The following is a 24,122-nucleotide window of genomic DNA, read 5'->3' on the forward strand; positions in this document are numbered from 1 at the left end:
CAGAAAGATGGTGGCTTTGTATGACTTAAATGAACTAGGACTCCCAAATAGAGTTAGCCTGATTTCAGTTAGCTCAATGGCATATTTTATTTAGGGCGGCACTCAGCACTTGATGTATCACAAATCTTACCATGTATTTGCTTTTGATTCATCACTTTAATTTCCAAATGTCCTAGTACTTGATTTGCTCTGTTACTCATCCGGTTGACAAAGAGCTAACTTTTGGCCAGTGAATCACATTTATGAGGAAGGCAGAAGCAAATGCCAGGGGAAGGGGCTTCCTGACAAGAAGTACTGTTACCGCCATTTCTTCACTATGAAATACAAAATTGTAGAGGCCTGTAGTTAGTGTGCAACATAAAATGTTCACTTCTCCTTCTCTGTCAAATCCTGGTTAGTCAACCATAAATCTTCCTTCCTTCCTTCCTTCCTTCCTTCCTTCCTTCCTTCCTTCCTTCCTTCCTTCCTTCCTTCCTTCCTTCCTCCCTCCCTCCCTTCCTCCCTCCCTTCCTCCCTCCCTCTGTCCTTTTACTGCCATGCCTATTTTCTCTTCCTTACCACTACTTCTTTCTATTTATGTATGATGAGTGTAAAGGGATATTTACAATGGCACATCAAGGGTAGACAATAAGGGAATGCTGCTGAAGATGTGGAGTTGGGTCATTGCTGCTCAAAACCTAGTGGTGCTCCTGAGGCCTCACAATGTGACTGGCAAGTGAAGGCACTTCTAGGTGAAGACACTCTGGATGTCGAATAGGCTAGAATCTGCCACCAGCTATTCAGAAAACTATCCACAAGCAGAAGGATGGGTGAATTACAAGAGGAACAACCTTGCGAGTAACAGCTTTTGGGTGGTTGGCTTCATCCAAGCTAATACCTTTCTTTCCATCACTGTGCGAATAGAGAATCCCCACTTTGCTTCTTCTCACAATGCAATAGAATCAGGAAGGGTAACTTTCGGAATTTTGAGAGCATGTCCTTGGAAGTCTTATCCATCAGAAAATGAATAACTGGCTAGTTAGAAATAAGACATTTATTGCAAGGTGAATCAATTAGGGTGTTCCCGGCCAGCCCCTATTTATAGTTCACTTTGTATGTGTTTGTGGGTGGGTGGGGTTAGTGGGAAGGGAGATGAAGAATACTTTAAAATAAAGCCCTCTCCTTTACTTTATACCCCCTGGAAGCTTATAATTTATTAAATTCATATGCTACCTGTCTCACTGTCCTGAGTGATACTGGGCGGCTTACAATAACCTTAGAGGTATTGTTGAAAATAAGTATGATACCAGAAAATGGAACATTACTTTGTAGACTCCAGTTCAATTTTGAAGCTCAAAGAAAATTTGTGTATATGTATGTCTGGGAGGGAAAAAAAGATTCCCTAGAAACTACGCCTTACAACATGGTTTCCATTGATCAGAAGTGCTGTAGACTAGTGAGGGCACTTCTGTCTGAACGGTGAAAAGCATTTTGTTCCCAGGTAAAATAATTTTCCCCACCCCCTTCCTCCCACTGAAATGAGACAACTCTTAGGTACATATAATTATGTCTCTAAGAGGAATCCCTGCCTATGAGCAACTGCCAAAATGATGGCTGTTTTGAACTTTGCAAACACTCCTATGCCTTCTGCATCTATGCATCTTCCAGAGTTTTATGAATACCTTGAAGCCTTTCCTTGCTACCAGAAAGGCAGGGATGAGTTTTGCCACTGCTGTGGAAATGACATTTTTCCCTTTGTCTTGCAACTATTTTCTCTAGCCCATGGTCTAGAGAAATCTTCCTGCATATCATGAAATACTACGGTGGCAGGGCAACATCTGCTCACTTGATAGTGGGAGACAAGGTTTTCTTCTATTATTATTTTGTCTCTTCACCCATGGAAAACTTGGGTGAAAGAAGCAAGTAGCTCTAGATAAGTTATTGTATGCATTGTGGGCATTTTAAAAAAAATCATGCCTCAAGTGGACTTTTAACATTATCATGCTTTCATTAGATTAACTTTCATCCTTGTCTTTCCATGTATGTCATCAAAATATGAATTATATCTATTATTTAATAAATTATTGTCTTTCTTTTGGGTAAGGAGATTTTGAAAACATGTTAAGAAAAGAAATCTACTTCTATAAAATTAAAACTGTCACATAGCTCACAGAGTTGGTCAGGAAAGAATAGTGGAATGGAGGGCACTCACATAAATAACTGAAGAACTGCTGCATCTTTTCATTACTTTAATACAATGTTTTTCAAACTTGGCAACTTTATATTGTGTGGACTTCAAGTCCCGGAATTCCCTAGCCATCATGTTGGAAGTTGAAGTCCACACATCTTAAAATTGCCAAGTTTAAAAATACTGTTTCAATAGCAATAGTAGGTGTGTAATCAGCAAAGGTATATGATCTTAGTGGAGGAATTCCAAATTGGCCATCGAAGGGTGAACTAATTAGGATAGCAAAACTTTCCATCACAAGCTTATACTGAAGAAACTTACACTGAAGAAATATATTTAAAGGCAGAGATGGAAACACTTCAAAATTGTGGAATCTGCTTTGTACTGGAGCCCCAATATCTATCAAACCATAGCCTCGTATAAACAACATATGCTTAACATTAAGAGAATTCTGAGTCCAAAAAACTGTTTTGAATACCAGAATTTACTGGAGCTTGCAGCAAATTCCAATGCTTATTATCTCAAGCTTTATTCATGTCAGCAGTAAAATTTAAGGCATGAAGCCGATTGGTTGGTTTCTGCTATTGTTAAGCAACTGGGAGCATGATATCCTTATAGAACTATTGCAAATCACATCTATTGATAAATTCTGATCTAAATTCTGTTCCTAACTGGTTTAGTAGCTGTGCAAATCAAAGAATGACTACGCATCTCTTGTACTAGAGAATATAATTTATTCCTTTTTCTTCAGTCTACCCTTTCTATATGAGCATGGAAAATGCAAAACTTGCTAGGATTTCAGAAACCTTGCATTTCCAAGTGTTCCCTGAAGCATGTTATCAACCCTCTTTATGGGAAATAGACAAATGTAAGTAAATATTATGTAGGATAAACGTATAGTTCCTCATTGAAACATGAAAATTTAAGTTGGTGATTCCTGAAGTTTAAAAAAAATAATCAGCAGATGACTAGAGCCAGAGATGGGTTTCAGCTGGTTCTGATCAGTTCTGGAGAACCGGTAGGGGAAAATTTGAGTAGTTTGGAGAACCGGTAGTAAAAATTCTGACTGGTCCCACCCCCATCTATTCCCTGCCTCCCAAGTCCCAGCTGATCAGGAAGAAATGGGGATTTTGCAGTATCCTTCCCTGGAGTGGGATGGAAATGGAGATTTTACAAAATCCTTCCCCTGCCACGCCCACCAAGCCATGCTATGCCCACCAAGCCACACCCACAGAACCGGTAGTAAAATTTTTTTGAAACCCACCACTGATTAGAGCATAGCAATTCCATTAGCCTCATACTGCTGATATCCTCCCTTGATGAAGTTCTGCAAGCGGCTACCCAGATCTGACCTCCTTTGTGGTAGCCAACTGCCTTTGGAATAATCTTTCCAATGAGGTATGCCTGTTGTCATCTTTATTCTCTTTTTTGTGTCAGATATACCAGAAGTGGTAGGGTAGAAATGTTTTCCAATAAATAAAGACAAACTAGATAGTTACAGGAAAGTTTTGCATCATAGGGACAAACAACAGACAAAATGCAAAGGTGTTTTTCGTCATATATTCCCTTTTCTGGGGGTAGGGTCTATTCAAGAGTTCTTCTCTGTGAATACTGTAGGAGTTGTTAGCAATGTTTCTTAGAAAAGAAAAATGCCAACAGATTCATGATTTTGTTTTCACAGAATCAATCTTTGTGGTTTGAAATACCGAATATAATGTTCTCTAGAAAATAAGCTACATTAAACTTGTCATTCCATAATTAAATATAGATCGTCCACTCCTAATATCACGTTGGAATTCACAGAACAGGAGTGGATTTCAGCCATAATTACTGAGGAATAGAACTACCAATTAAGTTAATCAACAACTTCCTTGCCCTGAAGAATCACCATTTTGGGATAAGTACCTCTTGGTTGGACGGCTTTGGCTTCTGGGCATTTATAAAAGGAATAGCTTTACCTGAAGTTATTAAATGAAAATGCATGTTTATGATGTCATCTTCTGCCATCACTGTAAGCCTCCCATTTATTACACTATACTGGGGGAAAGGAAGGTAATGGAGCTGTAAGGCCAAAGCAATAGCAGGAAAATACCGGTTTTAAGTACAGCTAGTGTTCAACATGCGAGACCAGCAGAAAGGGATTTAGGGGAAAAAGGCTTTGAGAATATATTCACAGAAGAAAATACCTGGATTAGAGCACAAAACATGTCATTTCTGACTCTTGCTTCTATAATTTTGAGTGTTCTGTTTGGTTACTAATTTTGATGAAGGACAGCTAGAGAAGAAATGATAAAATTGAATAGACCTAGTAAAAATAATACCTTGTTCCAAAACAGGTTAAATAAATTTTGAAAACTGTTCTCTCATGCATGCAGGCCTGCAATTAGATGAAGAAAAGCAGATGGGGGATGGTAGAATAAATGAGTAACACATGTGATTCTATACATTTCTATGATTAAGGTTTCCATGACATGCATTATTAAAGAAAATCTGCATTATTATATATTTTTATCATCACAGCTATTCTGTGATAAAAATATCATCAAAACAGCGTTTCTAACGTTCTGATCACAGGCACAATGCCTGCTGGCAACAAAAATGGCACTAATACAGCTTTCTTCTCCACTTATTAAAGTTGCTTTCTTAACCATCTGTATCTAAGAATAAACCCTACTGGAAATAACAGAACTTATTTCTGCATAACGCATAGAGCTGCATAGCTAACAAATCGGAATGGATATCAGCATTTATTTGCCACAGTGATTTGCAGCAGGAACCTAATACCATGAAACATCTAGCCTAACATTCTCTACCATCACTGGTGATAGTATTCTATGATTTCATAAAATAAATTTTCCCATCCCTGCTAGGAGATAGCAGGAATTGTATTTGTAACCTTGGTAAGCAAAATAAGTTGTCTACCTCTGAATAGACCAACAGGAATTTCTGACTCCCAACTTTTAGGGACATAGAAGCAACAACTAGTCTTTTGTTCTACTTGTTGAGTTACAAAGGAGGTAAAAGCAGCTCATAGTTGTTTCCTAAAACTGCACATTTATTTTAAATCTCTGTCATGAGTTATTGTTCATCTCTTTGTCGCAATGATACCTATAAAGTTCTAGCATTAATGCATTTCCATGATCAAGTAGTTCCACTTGCCTGTTTTGTATTCATGTTACTTATCAAGAATAATCAAGATGGATATTTGTACTTTCCTGTTCATTTTTTTAGTCTGTAGCTCATGAGATCCAGTTGCAAATTTGCTCCACCCCTTAAGTGATTAATTTGCAAGTGTCTCCACAGAGCCAGCCTCTTATTCGCAGCTGTTTTTAGTCTGAGGGTAATGTTGCATAACAGCCTAAACTGCTAATCTGCCATGCCACTCCCAGCTGTTTCTTAAGACAGAAATTCTTCTTTTGTTGTTGTTAGTTGCAAAGTCATGTCCAACCTATCGCGACCCCATGGACAACGTTTCTCCAGGCCTTCCTGTCCTCTACCATCCTCTGGAGTCCAAGTGCTCCTTATTGAATTGCAATCCTATAAAATAGCATGGAGCTTACGTCATTTCTAGGGCCATGATGGCAAACCTATGGCTCGCATGCCAGAGATGGCATGCAGAACCCACTTTGTGGGCATGCATGCCGTTGCCAGCTGGTCTTCACAGGCACTGCAGCACTGGAAAACGGCCTGAAAAACGACCATAAAACAGGTCATTTTTCAGGCCATTTTCAAGTCATTTTTTGGACCAAAAACAGCTGGGAAAACAACCCAAAAAAGGGCTTGAAAATGGCCTGAAAAATGGCCTGAAAACAGCCAAAAAACAGACATGTGTGCACCAGCCAGCTGGTCTCCAGGTTTCCGGTGGTCTGGTGCACACAAAACTCAGCTGGCCAGTGCGCATGCATGTGATGGAAACCCGAAGACCAGCTGGCCGGTGTGCGCATGTGCACCGGCCAGCTGGGCTTGCATTTCCGGCATTCCCACACATGCCCACACATGCACATGCACACACGTTCCGGTTTTGGCACTCAGTGGTGAAAAGGTTCACCATCACTGTTCTAGGGGTAATATGATAATATATCTGGTGATTCTCTATTTGTTGGTATGGCAGAGATGTGAGGTAGACCAGAAGTTAAGCATCATCAGAGATGAAAAAAAGTGCTAATGTAGTATCTTGGGAGCAGGAAGGATATGTATAGCTATCCCCTTATTTTTTTAAAAAACCCATGAGGCCAGAGATTCCAACACTGTCATGCAGGGTTTAGCATTTGCTTCTATACTGCTGCAGAATCACAGATGATTAAGATGTTGAGCTTTTTTCACTTCCTAACAAAAACACACTGCAGCACCATTAAGAAATCCCACAGATAATCACTAGTTGTTCAGTCAGGAAAGAATGGGAACATGAATCAACTTAATTACAAATAAATGACAGCTTTCTTCAGAAATGTACTGAGACAGATTTATTGTATTAAAAAGAATTGGGTGGGTCCCACATTACAAAGTCTGGATTGTTCTTGTGCAGAAAACTCCACAGTAACATCATTGATCCCTCTTCTCCAACAACAGGTCTTCCTAAATGTCACTGCATCCAGTCTGATAGTAGCCTAGCATGTTCTCATGCAGATGCCAGCCATACTCTTGTAGAATAAGCTTGTCATCTGGAAATAACCAATGCAGGCTGTACATGGGGAGACTGCTTGCTAGAGTGGTCACATACTCATCTCCTAATGGAGTAGCAAGGGTGGTAATAGGCACCTTTTTAAAAAACCACGATCCTGTTGCAACTACCATGCATTGGCTGCCAGTTTGTTGCCTTTAAAGCCCTCAGGTTTTTCTGATATATGAAACCAATTTCTATTTCACCTTGAGTCTTTCTGAAGAACACATGGAGAAGGCTGAGTCTACAACAAGAGTGAAGGCTTTCATGGAACTGGCCATCGGTTCTGTGGAATACTTTGCCTTTTGAAGTCCAAATTATTTTTTCTTTAGGTATTTCCCATTTGTAAGATATTCTGGCAGGTTTTTGTCTTGTTGAACTGATAAAAAAGAACAGGACAAGATATATTTCTATCACAAGTAAAATCAGGAAGAACAGTTTATCCTAGCTGTGGGAAATTCAAACAAAAGCTTACAATGCATGTTAAAATGGATGTGTCCACGTAGTCCTAAAAACTCCATATCTCATTTAATTGTGGTGACAAGGAATCATGGGAGTTAGGGTCAAAAGCACCTGGAGGTGTATAAAGCATATACATATGAAGATATTGCCATCACAAATGGAATTTATTGGACTAAGGGTGGTGGTGGGAAGAGAATCATGCTTCCAGAATAATCCCATTTATTCTAATGTTGCAACATCATGCTACATTTCCTATCTTCCTTGAAGTTTGCCTTGACTTCACCCACTATTCTGCAGAATGTGATCCAGGGGCATGTTCCAAATCCCGTTGCTACTGGTTCACTCACGTGCCTGGGGCACTTCTGCACATGCACTGAAGCGTGCAGGCAGGTGGGTGGAACCTCCCAATCTGGTGCGAACTGGTAGCAACCCACCACTGATGTGATCCCAAGCACAATACTTTGCTAACTGTAATTCTGAGAGTTTCATAATGACATAAATCGATCAACAAATGCCAACAACCACTCCATGGTTGACATTAATTCTCATTCAGCTTACATGGCTGGGTTTTTTGGACGATCGGGTCATTACTGAAATGAAAGATGGTATTTCTCTGATGAGCACTGTTTTGCTCAGAGCAAAACCATAGATCTTTTCTTATTCCTACTTTATGTACAGAGATAGAAAAGCATTATATGAACTTAGATAGAAAATGAAGTATTTAGATGGGATCACATCTAAACAGAACAAATCACATCAGAGTGTGCAACCTTTTTTTCTGGCAAGGCTGTCCTGGGTCTTTGAAAAGTGTGCTTGGAACTGCCTTGCAAAAAATTGCAGTTGAAATCAGGGCAAAGCTTAATTTTAATTGGAATTTACATTTAATTAAAATTAAGTACAGTTAATATATAATTTAATTTATTTTTTTATTTACATGGCTGCCTATCTTAAGCAACTCTTAAGCAATAACATGATACTTTGTAATGCATAACTTACTAGTCATACAGCAAATATTTCCCTTTTATCATTTTAACAGTTGCAATTTGGAAAATTTTTTAAAGTCCTTAGGTACTATTCTCAAGACATTCAAAAGACACATGTGACTTGGCCTTCATGCAACTCTGCTTTACATTAGCCATCTCATATTGATAGACCTTATATCAGCGGTAAAATGTAAAATTTGTTACTACCGGTTCTGTGGGCGTGGCTTGGTGGGGGGTTGGTGGGCGTGGTCTTTTTTTTTTTACTTTTAAAGGCATTTTTTCTACAACCTCTTCGGCTCTTTTTTTCTACAACCTCTTCGATCCCAGCTGAGCTGCACAATCATCAGAAGCTTTTTTTTTTTTTACTTTTAAAAGCATTTTTCTGGCTGAAGAAAAAAATGCTTTTAAAAGTAACCACCCACCCTCTGATGATCGTGCATCTCAGTTGGGCATGGGGGGCGGGGTTTAGGAATTTTTGTTACCTGTTCTCCGAACCATCCGCCACCATCGTTACCAGATTGGGCAATCCGGTCCGAACTGGGAACATTTTATCCCTGCCTTATATCATGCATTAAACCAATTTTTTTTGACTTGCAAATTATTATTTGGTATGCTTGTGTATCATAGACTACTGAATCTGCATATCCGGATTGACAGGTCATTGTCTCTTTAGGGAGGATCAGAGCTTTTAAACTGAGTAAGCAATAACTTATTTGCTTTCTCCAAAGACCCTGGAAGTATAGCATGTGCCTGGAATAAAGAACTAGACCAGGAGAAAAGCCCCCACCACTAAAAAGGAAATAAAATCCTTTGTTGAATTTACAGTATAGTAATGAAAATAAAAGCAGGTGGATGAGCCCCTTCCAGGATTATCTCAAGTTTGTTTATTTGTTTCTTTATTTATAAATTTTATAGGCTGCCCCACCTTACCTCAAGGTAAGAGTACTGCTTGCGGTACTTTTCCTTGTTTATGCCTGTGTTACCTTGGTTGCCAGCATGCCAGCATGCTGGCTGGGGAATTCTGGGAGATGAAGTCCTAATGTTGCCAAGGTTAATTTAGAGGGAGCAAGGCAGAGCAAAAGTTGGCAAATGCAAAGCCAATGAGGCAGGGCAAAGTTTGAAACTGGGTGAGATCTGAAATTAAAACAAGGTCTCATGGGAACACATCTTGTCCATCTCTGCTTTAAATGAAGGATGGGATAAAATGTAGTAAATAGTAATAGTAAAGAAATAGTAAAGAAATAGGATTTAAACTAAAATGAATGTAATAAAGGTTTACACACCTATACATTTTCATAGATTTATTTATTTATTTAGGCTCCTTTTTCAAATATGTATGACTTTTATTCAGTGTTTCACTAACTTCTCAAAATAATTAAACTGAAGATTTTCTAGTACAATAGAAAATGTACAATAGTTCATTTATTGACCATTGAAAGTTACTATGGCATTGAAAAATGTAACCTGAGACCATTTTTCACAGTTGCAACCAGAGGTGGTATTCAGCAGGTTCTGACCAGTTCTGGAGAACCAGTAGCGGAAATTTTGAGTAGTTCGGAAAACTGGTAAATACCACCTCTGACTGGCCCCGCCCCCATCTATTCTCTGCCTCCTGAGTCCCAGCTGATTGGGAGGGAATGGAGATTTTACAGTATCCTTCCCCTGCCACGTCCACCAAGCCATGCCACGCCCACCAAGCCACACCCACAGAACCGGTAGTAAAAAAATTTGAATCCCACCACTGGTTGCCACCTTTGCAGCTTCCCCATGATCATATGATCAAAATTCAGATGCTTGGCAACTGACTTCTATTTATGACCGTTGCTGTGTCCAAGGTCATGCCACCACCTTTTGCGACCTTCTGAGAAGCAAAGTCAATAGGGAAGCCAGAGTCACTTAACAACTGGGTTATTAACTTACCAGCTGCACAGAGTCGTTTAACAACCATGGCAAGAAATGTTGTAAAATGGGGCACAACTCACTTAACAAATGTCTCATTTAACAACAGAAATGTTGGGCTCAATCATGGTCATAAGCTGACGGTGGTTGTAAGTCAACCTGTGTTTGCAGATCCAACTTACTGCATTTTGTCACAGATCAGATTTTTAAAAATATGTCCTTCGTTGCCTGCATAGAACTAATATGGAACCATCCTCTTACATTCAGTGTTTGCTTTTTAGATTAACCAAGATCTATTTCTCTCCCAAAGAATTCTCTGCATCTGAGGTCATTCCTGAAGTGAAGAGCCAAGATGTTGGTACTATTGGCTGGAATTTTTGTGGTTCATATTGCCACTGTCATCATGCTCTTTGTCTCCACTATTGCTAACGTAAGTAAAACCTCCTCAATGTTTCTGATCTGCCGTAGCAGCCATAAACTGTTAGTCTCCTCAATTTGGTTCAGATCCATGGCAAGCAATGCCTTTGCAGCCAGAAGCTTCTCTGGGGGCATCTGACAGTTGTGGGCACCATGATAGTGACAGGATGGAAGTATAAGAGTGGGTGATCAAGAATTTTTAATCCTGCTTCTATTTCTATGGGGCAAGGGAGAGAGAAAGAGCACAAGAATTTTGAAAAAAAGACAAATGTCTGAGTCTTACTGGAAGTTTTGCATGTACAGTTTACTTATTACCTGGCTATAAAACAGTAAAAATCCTATCACTGTAATAAGGCAGAGTAGGCTAAAGTTAGAGATCTTGTTGAGCCATGTGGTCTAAGCCAGGGATCTCCAACCTTGGCAACTTTAAGGCTGGAGGACTACAACTCCCAGAATTCCCCAGCCAGCTTTGCTTGCTGGGGAATTCTGGGAGTTGAAGTCCACCAGCCTTAAAGTTGCCAAGGTTGGAGACCCCTGGTCTAAGCTGCTAGTCACTTCATTTTCAGACTGAGCCCAGTACATATTCCTCTGATTTGATTTGTTCTGGTTAGATGTGATCCCATCTAATAGTGTTAGACTTCAACTTCTCCTTTCCTGCTGCCTAAGAATCTGGGACTTACACTGATTTCAGATATCACACTAAACTATGGATCTTTTAAACTACATTTTATTAAATAAACAACAGTTGGCTAGTTTACACTATAATGAGCCTTTAACCATGGTAGCAAACTACAATGCCTGTGATCACACAAGACATGTTAAGACAAAACCAAATAAATCACATTACAGTTTTGGGTGTTGTGTAGACCAAATAGAATTGACAGTATTTGGAGAGTAGCAGACATGGGAAAGACGGGTCACTACGTTCTTGATTTACACGTTCTTAAAAGCCAGTTCATCAACCATATATTTATGCTGAACTACTTTCCAAAAACAAATTACCTCCAGAAAAAGACAACAGAAAACTCCTCTGGTTTATTTATGTGGGTTAAAGTGTCTAAATCTGGTTGTTCAAAATTACAAAAGAAGTAACGCCCTAAGGCTTGGCGTATTCCCAATTTATTAACTGAAACAAAACAGTAATTCAAAACAGCCTAAAGGCGTGAAATAGAGATCATTCCATTCTCTTATCCTGATCCTGAAAACACCTGGACCCAGCCCACTCAGAAACAAGTTGAGTGAGTTAGGACATACTAGTTATAAGATGCTTTGCTCTCCCACCTGCCAGACAGTCTGTTGTATAATTACAAGGTCTTCCCCAGCTTGTCTGTTTTGGAATCATAAAACATTCTCATGAACTCTTTGGCAAAGCCAAACTCAATGGCGTAGAGAGGGATATCATTTGGCAGGATTCTTGGTTTGTATGACAAATCTAGCTTGGTTCCTTCCTGTCCATGCTGAAACACTGTGTCCTCTCCCACTTTCAAAATTACAGGTTTCTGGAACTTGACAAATACAGAGAGCGGCAGAGACAAAAGCACAATAACACCTAGGAACAAAGGATGTATTTTACACATTTCTGTGTTGTCTTTTCTAAAACTAAATTAATAAATGTGGTTGAATTAATGCAAAAGAAAAATATAAACCAGTATTGACAATGTTCTTTTAAATAGCTAGCTATATATTTCATCAGCCATCCACATTCTGATGTTTTCCAGATGTGTTGAGCATTAAAATCATTAAAATAGGTTCTTATGACTACATGAACATTAGCACTGAGTGGAGCATGCTAGTATCTCTCTTTCTCTATTCAAAAACATAGAAATAAATCATGGGTATCAAACCCGCCGTGTCATGTTGCCATGATGTTTCATGACGTTTTCCCCATACGCAGAGCTGAGGTAGCCGTGGCGCATCTGGCCTGTGGGCCGGCAGTTTGACACCCCTGAACTATGTGGAAAATCTAAATAATAAGTGAAAACAGATTTAATTCTTCCTCTCAAAGCTTTAACTTTTATTTCACCATCTCCTATCAAACTGTGACAAGCAGATTAGCACCATTCTTTTCCAATATTAATACGGAAATGTCTTTTCTGCATTAAAAAATCAGTGACAAAAGCAACGATATGGTAAATTAACTCATTTTGATTAACTGAAGCCTTTTAAAATCTTGAGTTTATGACTGATTAGGTCAGCTTACATTCACATACACTATTAATATTATACTGTATAATGAATCTGCATAGCTATTTTTCTTTTGACTGTGTCATGTACCTATTTTACTTGCCCTCTGTGATAATTAAAAACCAATAGAATTAAGCTTGCACTTGCTGGCTAGATTAGCACTTCATGGAATCTGTTTTGCTGCATCTTACACTGAGCAAGAGAGGTTAAACTAACTGACCTCTGAGGTGCTTTCCAACTCTATAATTTTGTGATACTATGACTGGGAATTACCTGTAGCTGAACAGAATTCAAAGTTCAGGAATGTTGGCTGAGCATCCTGGAAGTTCAAGTCCACATATCTTAAAGTTGCCATGGTTGAGAAAAATTGGTCTAACCCCTTTGCAAGATCCCACATAAAGTAAATTTGTTCCTTCCGCTTTTCCAAAATGTTGGGCTTGAAAGCCTTGTTCCTAGAGCATCACATATATCAACCAAGAATCAGAAGAGAAGGAAGTCTAGATGTCAGGATTGGACACATAACTTTCTTCTGATCAGTATTTCTTTCAATAATTAAATACAACATTCCAGGAAATGGCGCAGATAAGGCATTTTTAATGTAAAAAAGATAGATCAAGTTTTTGGCATTTATTTATGCATTGAATAAATTAAGCACAATCATGCATCCCACCCTGTAAATGCCAAAAGGATTTTTTTTTCATTCTGTGTGAAAAAGACAGGCCCCCCTACCACACCCTTGGTCAGGAAGCAAAGAATTTCTCAAAAGTAGGCTTGAGATAATGCACCCATTAAATTCTGTAGTACTTGGCATTTTGGGCCACATTGTAGAAATTCCTCTGAACAAAATTTGTATGCATTTTAAGATTTGTTTAATTCATTATTATGATTGACAAAAGATAAGAGGTTCAAAGAAATGTCAAGAATATCAACAGTAACAGGATGAGCCACTGTATATAAACAGAGAGCAAACTCCACTTTCTTCAAGCTCTGAGAATTTTACCTAGTTGGCTAATGAAACGTTTGCAAAATAAAACAAAAACAAAAAACCACACACACACACAAACACACAAACATCCAAGTTCAGGGAACACCAAGGACTCTACAAATATCAAAAATGCTAAAATGTCAAGGATGAGCAATAGGCAATAAGGACCTGTCTGTATGAAATTTGGTCACAAAGTAGCCTTTTTTTAACACTGCTTGAAGAATTGAAACTACTTAGTTTAGTATTTAGATACAGTTCACTAAAAACAAAGTTCACATGGACACACATATGCACACATACATAGACAGGCACAGATACACAAATCAGAAAGAGTCTATTAGCACTTTTCAAATTAACACATTTCGTTTACAAGGCATAGGCCTTTGGGAACTATATTGGACTAAGGCTGGTGATATTTGATACTCTCTGTCTTATGTCTTTTAATAAAATGTGTTAGTCTGGAAAGTGATCCCAGAGTTGTCCTGATTTTTGTCTACCATAGACTAGCATGGCTCTTCTTCTACAACAGATATAAAAAATTAACTCAGCACATGCTAGAGGCTTTTCCAATATTTATGATTCCCCTTGGTGACTGTGTGAATAGGTTTTGAGGTCTAATGCTTTTTTTCTAATTGAGCAGGAATTGCCTTGCGGACTCTCTTTTCTCTTTCTCTTTCTCTTTCTCCCTCCCTCCCCCCTCCCTCCCTCACCTTCCCCTTCCTCTCTCTTATATTAATAACCTTTCATGTTTAAGTTGATCAATACTTCAAAAGAACCAGGGTTAAAAGTGAAGCAACATGATCTTATTTGGTTTCCTCCTGATGTGCTAAAACTTCCACAAGCCAAAGTCTATATAGCTGGTAATGTGGCATGAAGTCCAGTAATGATCAGGTTGTGAAGATAAATTTAAGATGGTTTTAGTTTTGCTAATATCAATAAAAAACAAGCAATCAAATTATTTTTCCTTTACAAAAGACAAAAGAATCCCCCAATTATTGTTATTCCTTTTATAGACTATTATGAATATTTCAGTAAAGTTAATGTACGGTTGATTTGATATTGTTGGAGACATTAGCTCTAAACTACATAATTTCTGTTATGTTCTCTTAATTAGACTAATCTCAATAAGCTTGCAATAAGGATAGCCCTCAGGAGATAAGCAAATAAGAGGGAACAGTTTTTTCCCAATTATTTATTTTATAATGGTTCAACAGCGTGGTTGAGCAATTCTGGGGGTAATGGGGAAGTACTTGTGGCTTTTAAAAAACTTCTGGTAAAAGATTCAAAATTCAAGATTCTTTTTCCACCACTTCCTTTGGAAAAGAAAACAGTGTACTAAAAAAATCAGCTGTGGACTGATTTTCAATGACCCACACCCAACGCATGAATAAGTATACTTATTAGGAAAGAAGCCTCATTGGATTTCACAGCATTGACTCTGGACAGCTAGCTGGGGAACAGTAGAAGTGAACTAAGCAGGAAGACAGTGGAATGTGTTACTAATTGTTGCTTTGGCCACATTTACATTTACATATCAACTGGCTCCTTTGCTTTAGTTTATGATGACATCTGCTGGATACTTCTATCTGAAGCAGCCTACTTATTTTATACACACTCATACACACCCATGGCACACAAGCCAACACACTATTGAACAAAAACAGGAAAGTTATTCAGAAGCCAAAAAACTCAGGAAATGATAATAACTTCTTTGTTTTCTCAGCACTCTGTTGTTCCAGTATTTGGCATCTATCTCCCCTCATCATAAATCCATGAAAATAGAATAAAGAGAGAGATTTAGGAATATCTTTGTTATATGCATTCCAGATTCTCATGACTCTCATTTGAATATGGAAGATAGCAAATGTACAGTTAGATTTCTCCCCAAGGATTTCCTGCAAAATATTTTATGAAGTAAGAGGTCAGAACAAAAATGGACTGTCCTTTACTCTGCTTTTCCATGTTTTTCCCCAGATTTTCTTAGACCAAATGGGCCCCTATCAACTGTGTGGGTATCATTGAAGTACTTAGCCTAATTACCTTTTTGTATAAATAATGTATAGATTTTTAAAAAAAGCTCAGGAATACTCAGTTACATTCATCTGGATAGGTTTTATAAGGCATAAAACCCAAGGAACCATTTTCATGTTGTAAGTTATAAGAATTCACTGCTGCCCCTCCTATACTCTTTCATAAAGTAATATTAAAATCTATATCTTAGAGTAGGCTCTGAAAAATTGGTGCCCATATATCTGATTAACTTTTGTTTTTAAAGTTGCACCTAAGAATTGGGCAGCCTCCAAAATCATAAGGAAATTATATAAAGAAATAAACAACTGTATTTTCATTTGTTTCAATGGCTCTCCTCTAAATAAATCTGCTCTAAATGGGTCTCTATTCTGCTCACTATAACCTAGAAGCATAGAAAATATAGTTCAGCCTAAGGGGTCAATATATAAATGAAATGGTGGCTAATATATCAGATTACATTAAAAACATTTTTGAGATACAAATGCATTGAAAAGCAAATAACTCTGACCCTGCTTAGCTCACAGAGAAAATCCAGTTGAAGGACTACAATATTCATGATATCAGAAGTATGACCCTTTCCACCACATTCTCCAGGCATCTGGCATCTAATGATTCTTAAAGGATACTTGTTAATAAATTATTTGCACTTTTTAAAATCTGGGAATGTGGCTGCATAGTAATTGAGAACTCTCAAAACAATAAGGAAGACCCTTCATGGAACAGCCAGTCTGGCTTCTGGTATTAAGGCAACCACAATGGGAACAGTTCATTTGTGGTGGTGGCGGGGCAGTGAAAACAGACAAGGGAGGGGCAAAGTTTCATGTGATTTGCATTACAATTTTTGTGGTTTTGAGTCCCTCTCTTGTCTATGCCCATGAATGGGAGTGTTTCAACCTTCTTTATGATTTATAAATACATTGTGTAACAAGCAGAGTAAATGCAGCAAGCTTTAAGATATATTATTGCAAGAGATGATGAGGCAAACCTTGTTTTATTTAATTCAGTGTCTGTAATTAAAATAGACTTTTCTGAATTGACCATCTTTTATGTCATTCAATTCATGCCTTCCTGAATTTGCTGTTCTAAATTTCACTGAATTGATAATCTTAGTTATTAGATTCCAGTTCTTCAATAAAAAGTCCAGGGGCCATCAGAGAATGTCTGTTTTAGCACAACATCTGGTAAAATCTAAACTCAAGAATTTCTGTTTTCTTTTTTGAAAAATATATTCCTACGTTTCTGACTTGCTGAGGAAGTAGATCCAAACCCTGTGAATAGACGGCTGAGGAGTATGTGAACAGATAAGCTAGCTCTCCTGAAATAATCTCTAGGAAGGGATCATACCTAGGGGAACAGTAGTAGTTTTCATGCAGTTGGTCCTCTATTTGGGTCCCAATTAGACCATTCTCTAATTGAAAAGGATCAAGTACAAGATGATGTAAGAGGCTTCTGCTTCAAGCCATTGAGACTTATTGTCAGAACAGAAAATACTGAACACTCGATGAAGAAATAGGTCAACTAGTACAAGGTAGTTCTTCATACCTAGTGTACAAAGATAAGCACCATCAGTTGGAGCAACCATCACCATGTGATACAGTTTTCAAAGTTCAGTATATGATTGTATTAAGGTGCTGAAAGTCAAAGCTAATTCATTGTTGTTACCTAGGACAAAGCAGTAAATATGTCTTCCTATCACAAGCCGAGAAGTCCAAATCCCAAGAGAGATAAATATGATAATAGATATCACTTTAAATGCTTCAAGAGAGATGTAGATATTTCAGGAAGGCATAGCTATTGGTGACTAGTAGCCTGAGTGGCTTTAAACTGTCTCCAGAATAAATGCAGCATACTGTACTTTAGACACTAGCCTCTGGGAAACAACAATGAAAAGAACTGTCTCATAAATTTCTCAGATGAAACAGACATGACACTGTGTGATACAGTGCTGGAGTAAATAGCCCTTTGGTTTAATCTAGCTGGCAGTTTTTAGTTCCAATGTTCTCATTTTATACCCACTGAGTTTTCTTTCCCCCAGTTTCTGTATCTTAGATCAGGATTGGTTTCAAACATTTCCAAATTTACTACAACAGCAGCAATCCCAACACCACTTTGCAAGTAGTTTGAGCGTAACAAGATTTTTTTAAATAAATATTTTATCAATAGCTATTTCACTTGTTGGAAACCAATCTCCTCTCTTCCCCTTCCCCAAGAATAAAGGGAACTCAAAATGGATTTTCTAGATGAGCTTCCAATTGGGACATGCCAATTACAGTATTTCCTGAGCAACAATAACTATTGAATGAAGCAAATACTGTACATTGTAATGAACAAGGACATACATTCAATTTCGCAGTTACTAAGATTGTTGGCCATGCAGGTAACACGGCCAGAGAAATGATTGAAACCTGGGAAATGGACCCTTGTCAGTCAACAGGAGTGCTGATTTACCACCATCTTATCAGTACTTAGGAGCAAGGACCTGGCAACACAAAGAAAGAACAGCCAATACCCAACCATCAACACACCAATCAACCAATAGAAAGGCACCACATAAATATGATGCATAGAATAGCCCAAGGCACACATTATAGTAGAGAGAAGTTCCCTGAGGATGGGCTCCAGAGTGAAAACTTGTAAGACTAATCCTCTGGTCTCAGTGACCAACCCAGATTGGATCCTGCAACAACAACTATTTTCATAAATAACTTGTTTTTCTATTCAGATAAATCATTCTACTATACATCCCTACTAAATTAATGTTAAATTTCACATCAATAATTGCCTTCCATTTTGACTCTGTTTTCTAAGTTTATATTATCTTAAACATATCAAATTTTGCATTATAGTATGTGTATTCAAACAATCACATATTATTGTATGTGCATTGCTGAAAAAACACTCTAGTATCAGTTATATCTCAGCATAATCCAAATTGTCTTTTGGTGCAAAAACATCAGCCTTTGTGGAAAACCTAGTAATTATTGATGACAGTTTTGCAAAAGTTCAGCTAAACTGGCTTCCAGTTTTAGCTTGATGTCAGTTCCTGAAGGGAAGTAATCCAAATAGAAAAGCTTCTTCTGCTTTATTTTAGGTCTGGATGGTAACAACCATGTCTCAGAAAACAAACTCCTCAGGGCTTTGGAAGCAATGTACAGAAAGCAGTTGCCGGGACCTCATTGTTGACAATGATGACTTGGGTAATATACTGTTTATTTTCATCTATGGATATTGCTTTAATGGTATATTGCTATACATTGAACTCCTGTGTTCCTTTCTCTCTATCTTGCCTTGTGTCTTTAGCTTCCCTCAGGGCTGTGCAGGCCTTCATGATCCTGGCCATCATCTTTTCCTTCATCTCTTTGGTCATGTTTGTGGTACAGCTCTTCACCATGGAGAAGGGAAAACGCTTCTACATGACTGGAGCCATTATGCTGATTTGCTGTAAGGAAAACCATTGTCTATAGTAGCAAACTGGAAATTAGTCCAAAATACTGGAGAAGGGTGGTATATAGTGATGATATGTAAACACAACAAAATAACAGAGTTGGAAGAGACCTTGGAGGTCTTTTAGTCCAACCCCCTATTCAAGTAGAAACCCTATCTAATACTATGTGAAGTACTATTATCTAGTACTTCATATAGTTTTATTGCATCCAGGAGGCATATCGTTCATTGCTTAAACAATAAAATATTTATCAGAAATAAGAAAATAGAAAACCAAAATTTAAACATAAAGTCTTCTTTCTTTGATAGCTGTTAAGGTACCAGGAAAAATTCCACGTGGAGGGTATTTTATAATTGTGAAGGCTACTGATGAAAAGGGTCTTTCATCATGGTTACCTTCTATACTTTTTTTTCGTTTGGGGAACTTGGACAAGGGCCCCCAATGTTAAAAATGGGGGGAAAAACCACATTCACTATATGTGGAAAGAGATACTATCTTCATTGACAGGCTACAGAAACAGTTACATTACTACAGGTATCAGAGGCCTACTATAGAGAAGAAAATATAATAATTCCAAGGCATTCAGATAAACATAAGAGACTATACAGTAGAAGTATTCTATATTGAGCCAGAGACCATCTTTTTTAGATCAACTCAAGATTACAAAGAAGCATGCAGGTATTGGAGTTTTCAAGAACTTTTTATCAGGCATGGTGATAAGGAAGAGAAAAAAAGACAGAAAAATGGGCAAGAGCAAATAATGTGTTCAGCGTTCAGGATATCAGTCATGGCTCTATATGGAATGACTGCAGACATGCAACTGAGTGCTATCAGTATTACTGTTAAGTTTTGAATTTGATTTTTTTTAAAAAAATCCATCTGATAAGGTAATCATAAATCATGTGCCTCAAAACAAAATATATTTTTATTTTATAATATCAAAGCATTTGGTTTTTTTTTCAATATTTTCAATATTCAATTAAAGAGAGTTAATTTCTTAATTAAAGAGAGTTAGTCTTTTCACTGTGAAATCTACATTTGTTTGGATAAACTAAAGATTTAAAGTATCTTTCAAATTTTACTTTATTTTATTATTTATTTGGTTGGTTGCTTTTGTTTTCACAGGGCTGTTTATTTTGATTGCTGCCTCGATCTATACTGCCCGATTTTCTCACTATTATGAAGACAGTCACCACGGATATTCCTTTATACTTGCCTGGATCTGCTTTTGCTTTAGCTTCTTTATTGGGATCCTGTATCTTATACTCAGGAAAAAATGAGAGTTGTCAGGGTAAAATAGAGAGGGAAGATTAGAAATTGGGGGGCTTGTGGGAGGGTTGTGAACTCACTTTGCTATGAGAAGTTTGCCAAAAATAATGAATACAGTACTCACCTAACATGCCGAAGCACAGAAAACTCACCAAGAGAGAATTGCTATAGACTCTCTCCTGTTATGAATTTAAGACCATGAAGATGGTTGAAGAATCTTCAGCTTAGAGAGGTGATATCTCTCAGACTCCATTCAAAGCCCTCAGTGTTCTCCTTCACTGACAGCTGAAAAGATAGAAATAAATAAGTTGTTCAATTTCCTTCTTGATCCTTCAGCAGCATGACATATCACCAATGAACACTACCCACCCATTTCTAGTAATCCAAGGAGGTATCATGAAACGAGACACTAGAAGTATCAACCTCCCTTCCAAATTAAACAGTGTTAGAGCTGGCTACATTATAAAGTAAAATGAAGTCCTTGTCTCAGGCATCTGATGCTAAAAGATAGCAATGAAGTACTAGGTGACAGAACTGTAGTTACTTCTCAAACTAAGCATCTCCTAAGTCATCTAACTGTTCCATAACCAGTTCCATTTATCACTGTGCCTATTTGGAATGGGGGAGATGTTACTTCATTGTGCATCTCATTTTTTTCATACAAAAATTCCTTGGAATTAAAAGATACAAAATGTGAAAAATCAACCTGTTTTAATATTATCTAAATTGTATCCTTTAAATTTAATGTTTTAAAATATTTAAATTCCGCTCTTTGTTGTCATGTAAAGAAATAGTGCTGTTGTTGAAGAAGATAGAAGGCAGTAGCCATTGGGGAATGAAAAAGACGTGAATGGTAAAGGAAGATGGGAGAAGGTGGAGAAAGGCAAACAATATTCCTAATTATAAAGCATGTCATCAAGATATGCAACTTTCCAGCAAAACTTGATATGTCCATCTTACAAAGCTGCACTATGAAGATAGAACTGTTGGGTCCATAAAGTTTGTGTTCTTCAAGCTGTCAATCCTTGAGGCATTCAACTCTGGCTCATGTGATCTCATCTCCCAGCATCAAATTAGATAAAATTAGATTTTCTCATTTCATTGAATAGAATGGGGGATGGGGTGGAACATCGTTAAAGTGGGGCTTTCAATATTGGAACTTGCATTTAAACTATAATATATAATGTATGTCAGAAGCAGACCTTAATATTGCATTGGTCAAGAAAGAAATTATTTGTACTATAAAACAGAGTTCCTGAGTCAGAATTCTGTGATAATAGAAACAACGCTTCTGTTTTGTGTGCGTCTGTGTGTGCCCATCTTAACTGCCCCCTCTGTTTTTATTGCATATAGTTCATCTCCCAAGGAATAAGAAGACCGGTTAATTAAATTTTGCAAATAGAGGGCCAAGTAGAAAATTGCTATATTAAAGTGGAAAAACTTCTTATTACACCGTAGTTACCATTTGCCTTCCTACCACATAGATCAGTTCAAAATAATAGAAACTATGCTTAGGAAGTAGCTAATACTCTCTCTGCTTTATTGTACTTGAGTGATATGAAAAATGAGGAGGGCTTCAGGGTTGCAAGTTTGGTATAAACAGTATTCTCTTTCTTGCTTTCTTCATTATACTGTTTTTACATGTATCTGCTAGATTATGTTCTGTCATACTTGCCATTTCTCAACATTTATTTTATGTGCAGCCATTGTAAATATTTTGATACAAGTGTCCCTAGAAGAAGGGATATATAAAATAAAGTAAAATAAAAATAAAATTCCGTTTCTCAGACATGTGAGTCTTATTGATTTTCCAGCAGCATATATCACTAGCACTTCTTCCCCTGAAGGAAAAATGAGGACAATCTAGTATTTTCAGGATAACCAGCTTGGCAGAGGCTGAGGTAAAATTGCTGCTATGCAGCTAAAATGGTGATACACAGGTTATTTCTGGAGCCTAGCTTTATGTAAAGGCATTCGTATTCAATATTTATGAAACAGGGTACCCCGTACCAGTTGAGATCTCACAAAGGATCATTGCCAGCCCTTTTTGGTGAGCAGATCTTGAATAGGAAACACCATCATGTTTCTAGCCAGGTTTTGGTAACAGCATGGTCATCTGCCTCCACTATCATGGTGGGGTGAGGTTTTATTGCCTATAGATGGAACATGGCCTCCAACAAACAGTCCAGGTTGTGCTGAATCAACTGCAATAAATACCTTACCAGAAACATTTTTGAAACTATGTCAAAAGTTAGCCGCTTGATATGAGAGTAAAGAGTGACCACTAATTTGCCTTTTTGAATGGGATCATTCTAGAAAGCTAGGAGTGTTGACATAGCTGACTGGCAAACTTATTTTCTTCATTACTGACTGCAGTGAGATGCCGGGAATCATTGGAAAAGTTTGGGCCCTTCTGGACAGATAACAATGATTATGACCTCCTTGCTACATTCTACCCAATTTAGCAGAATCATCTAAAGCAGGCAGCTACACAGGTATAATACCACAGAGACAGACAGCTCAGAGAAAAAAATCGTCTTTTTGTGCAGGTGAGAGCCACTTGTAGCCTTGCCATCACCTGTTCTTAAATGCAGTAAATGTTTGGCCAGTGACATTTGGCCTAGCACACATCTTCTTGGAACTTTTTAATAAAGCTTGCTTTCACAAGTAACTTTAAAATAAGGCTTGATTTAAATAGGTCAATAAAATTTAAGGCATTCAGAGTGCTGAGTGGAAATTCAAGTTAAATTGGAACAGCTAGCACAGAATGTAAGATTCCATTTGTTGGTATAAGGGTAAAGTTAGAGAGTAGATCACACAAATACAAGGGTGTCTAGAGGGAGTGAGGGAAAAGAAAGTCAAGATGACAGAAGCAATCAAAGCTTTGCCTGTTTCTTTTGTCTGTTGGACATGTGTTTCACATAAGACATAGATGGAGCTTTGATCACACCATGTCAGTTGCTTTTTTTAGTTTTTTGACCATACCCTGAGGTCACACTTGGACAGATCGAAGGATTTTAATAGTTTATGGATTTGATGAAAAGGTAGAAACACACACAAAACGAACCAAGCACAAGAAGCCAGAGCAACGGAATGGTCTCGCTTCTCTTTTTCTCAGAAAATAGAATGAGCAGTTAAGCAAGAAAACCATGGGTAGACAGTGGGGAAAAAATATGTTCAAAGAGCAGAAAAGCAAAGGGACATTCTTCTCCCAAATATTTTTAACAAGGAGAATTTGTGGAAATGATAAGGCTCAATTATTTAATCATGCCAATGACAGAGAGACCATCATGCCTCTCACTCCATGTCATTCCAAATAAGAACGAAACAGAAAAGCAAATATTCTGTAACAACCTGGAAGCTGGAGGCCCTCAGATTTCATTCATTTCACTGAAGTCAGTCCAATTGTGGGACAAGTCGATTAAATCTTCATTAAAGCAAATAATTTTCTTGTGCATTTCCATAAAGTAATACTATTCTCTTAATTTACTATATTAATTTGCAACCATAGCAACTAACCCCTCTGTACATAATAGATATTCCCTCAAATTTGTATTGTGTGATATGGAAACTTGTAGGTTTCTAGGTTACCTGGATATTAGGACAAAATGGAAATGCAC

General features: G+C 37.7%; 1 protein-coding gene across 2 annotated transcripts in view; it reads left to right on the forward strand.

The window, feature by feature from the left end:
- EMP1 (epithelial membrane protein 1) overlaps positions 1-22,291 on the forward strand; it is a 39,513-nt gene extending 17,222 nt beyond the window's left edge. For both annotated transcript variants that reach the window (XM_058189533.1, XM_058189532.1), the window contains exons 2-5: positions 10,482-10,601; positions 18,880-18,985; positions 19,089-19,229; positions 20,359-22,291. In XM_058189533.1, coding sequence (XP_058045516.1) covers positions 10,524-10,601; positions 18,880-18,985; positions 19,089-19,229; positions 20,359-20,513 — 480 coding nt within the window. In that variant the 5' untranslated portion in view covers positions 10,482-10,523 and the 3' untranslated portion in view covers positions 20,514-22,291. The remainder of the gene's footprint in view (positions 1-10,481; positions 10,602-18,879; positions 18,986-19,088; positions 19,230-20,358) is intronic.
- Positions 22,292-24,122: the final 1,831 nt, after the last annotated feature.

Source organism: Ahaetulla prasina, chromosome 7, assembly GCF_028640845.1.
Source record: "Ahaetulla prasina isolate Xishuangbanna chromosome 7, ASM2864084v1, whole genome shotgun sequence".
Taxonomy (NCBI): domain Eukaryota; kingdom Metazoa; phylum Chordata; class Lepidosauria; order Squamata; family Colubridae; genus Ahaetulla; species Ahaetulla prasina.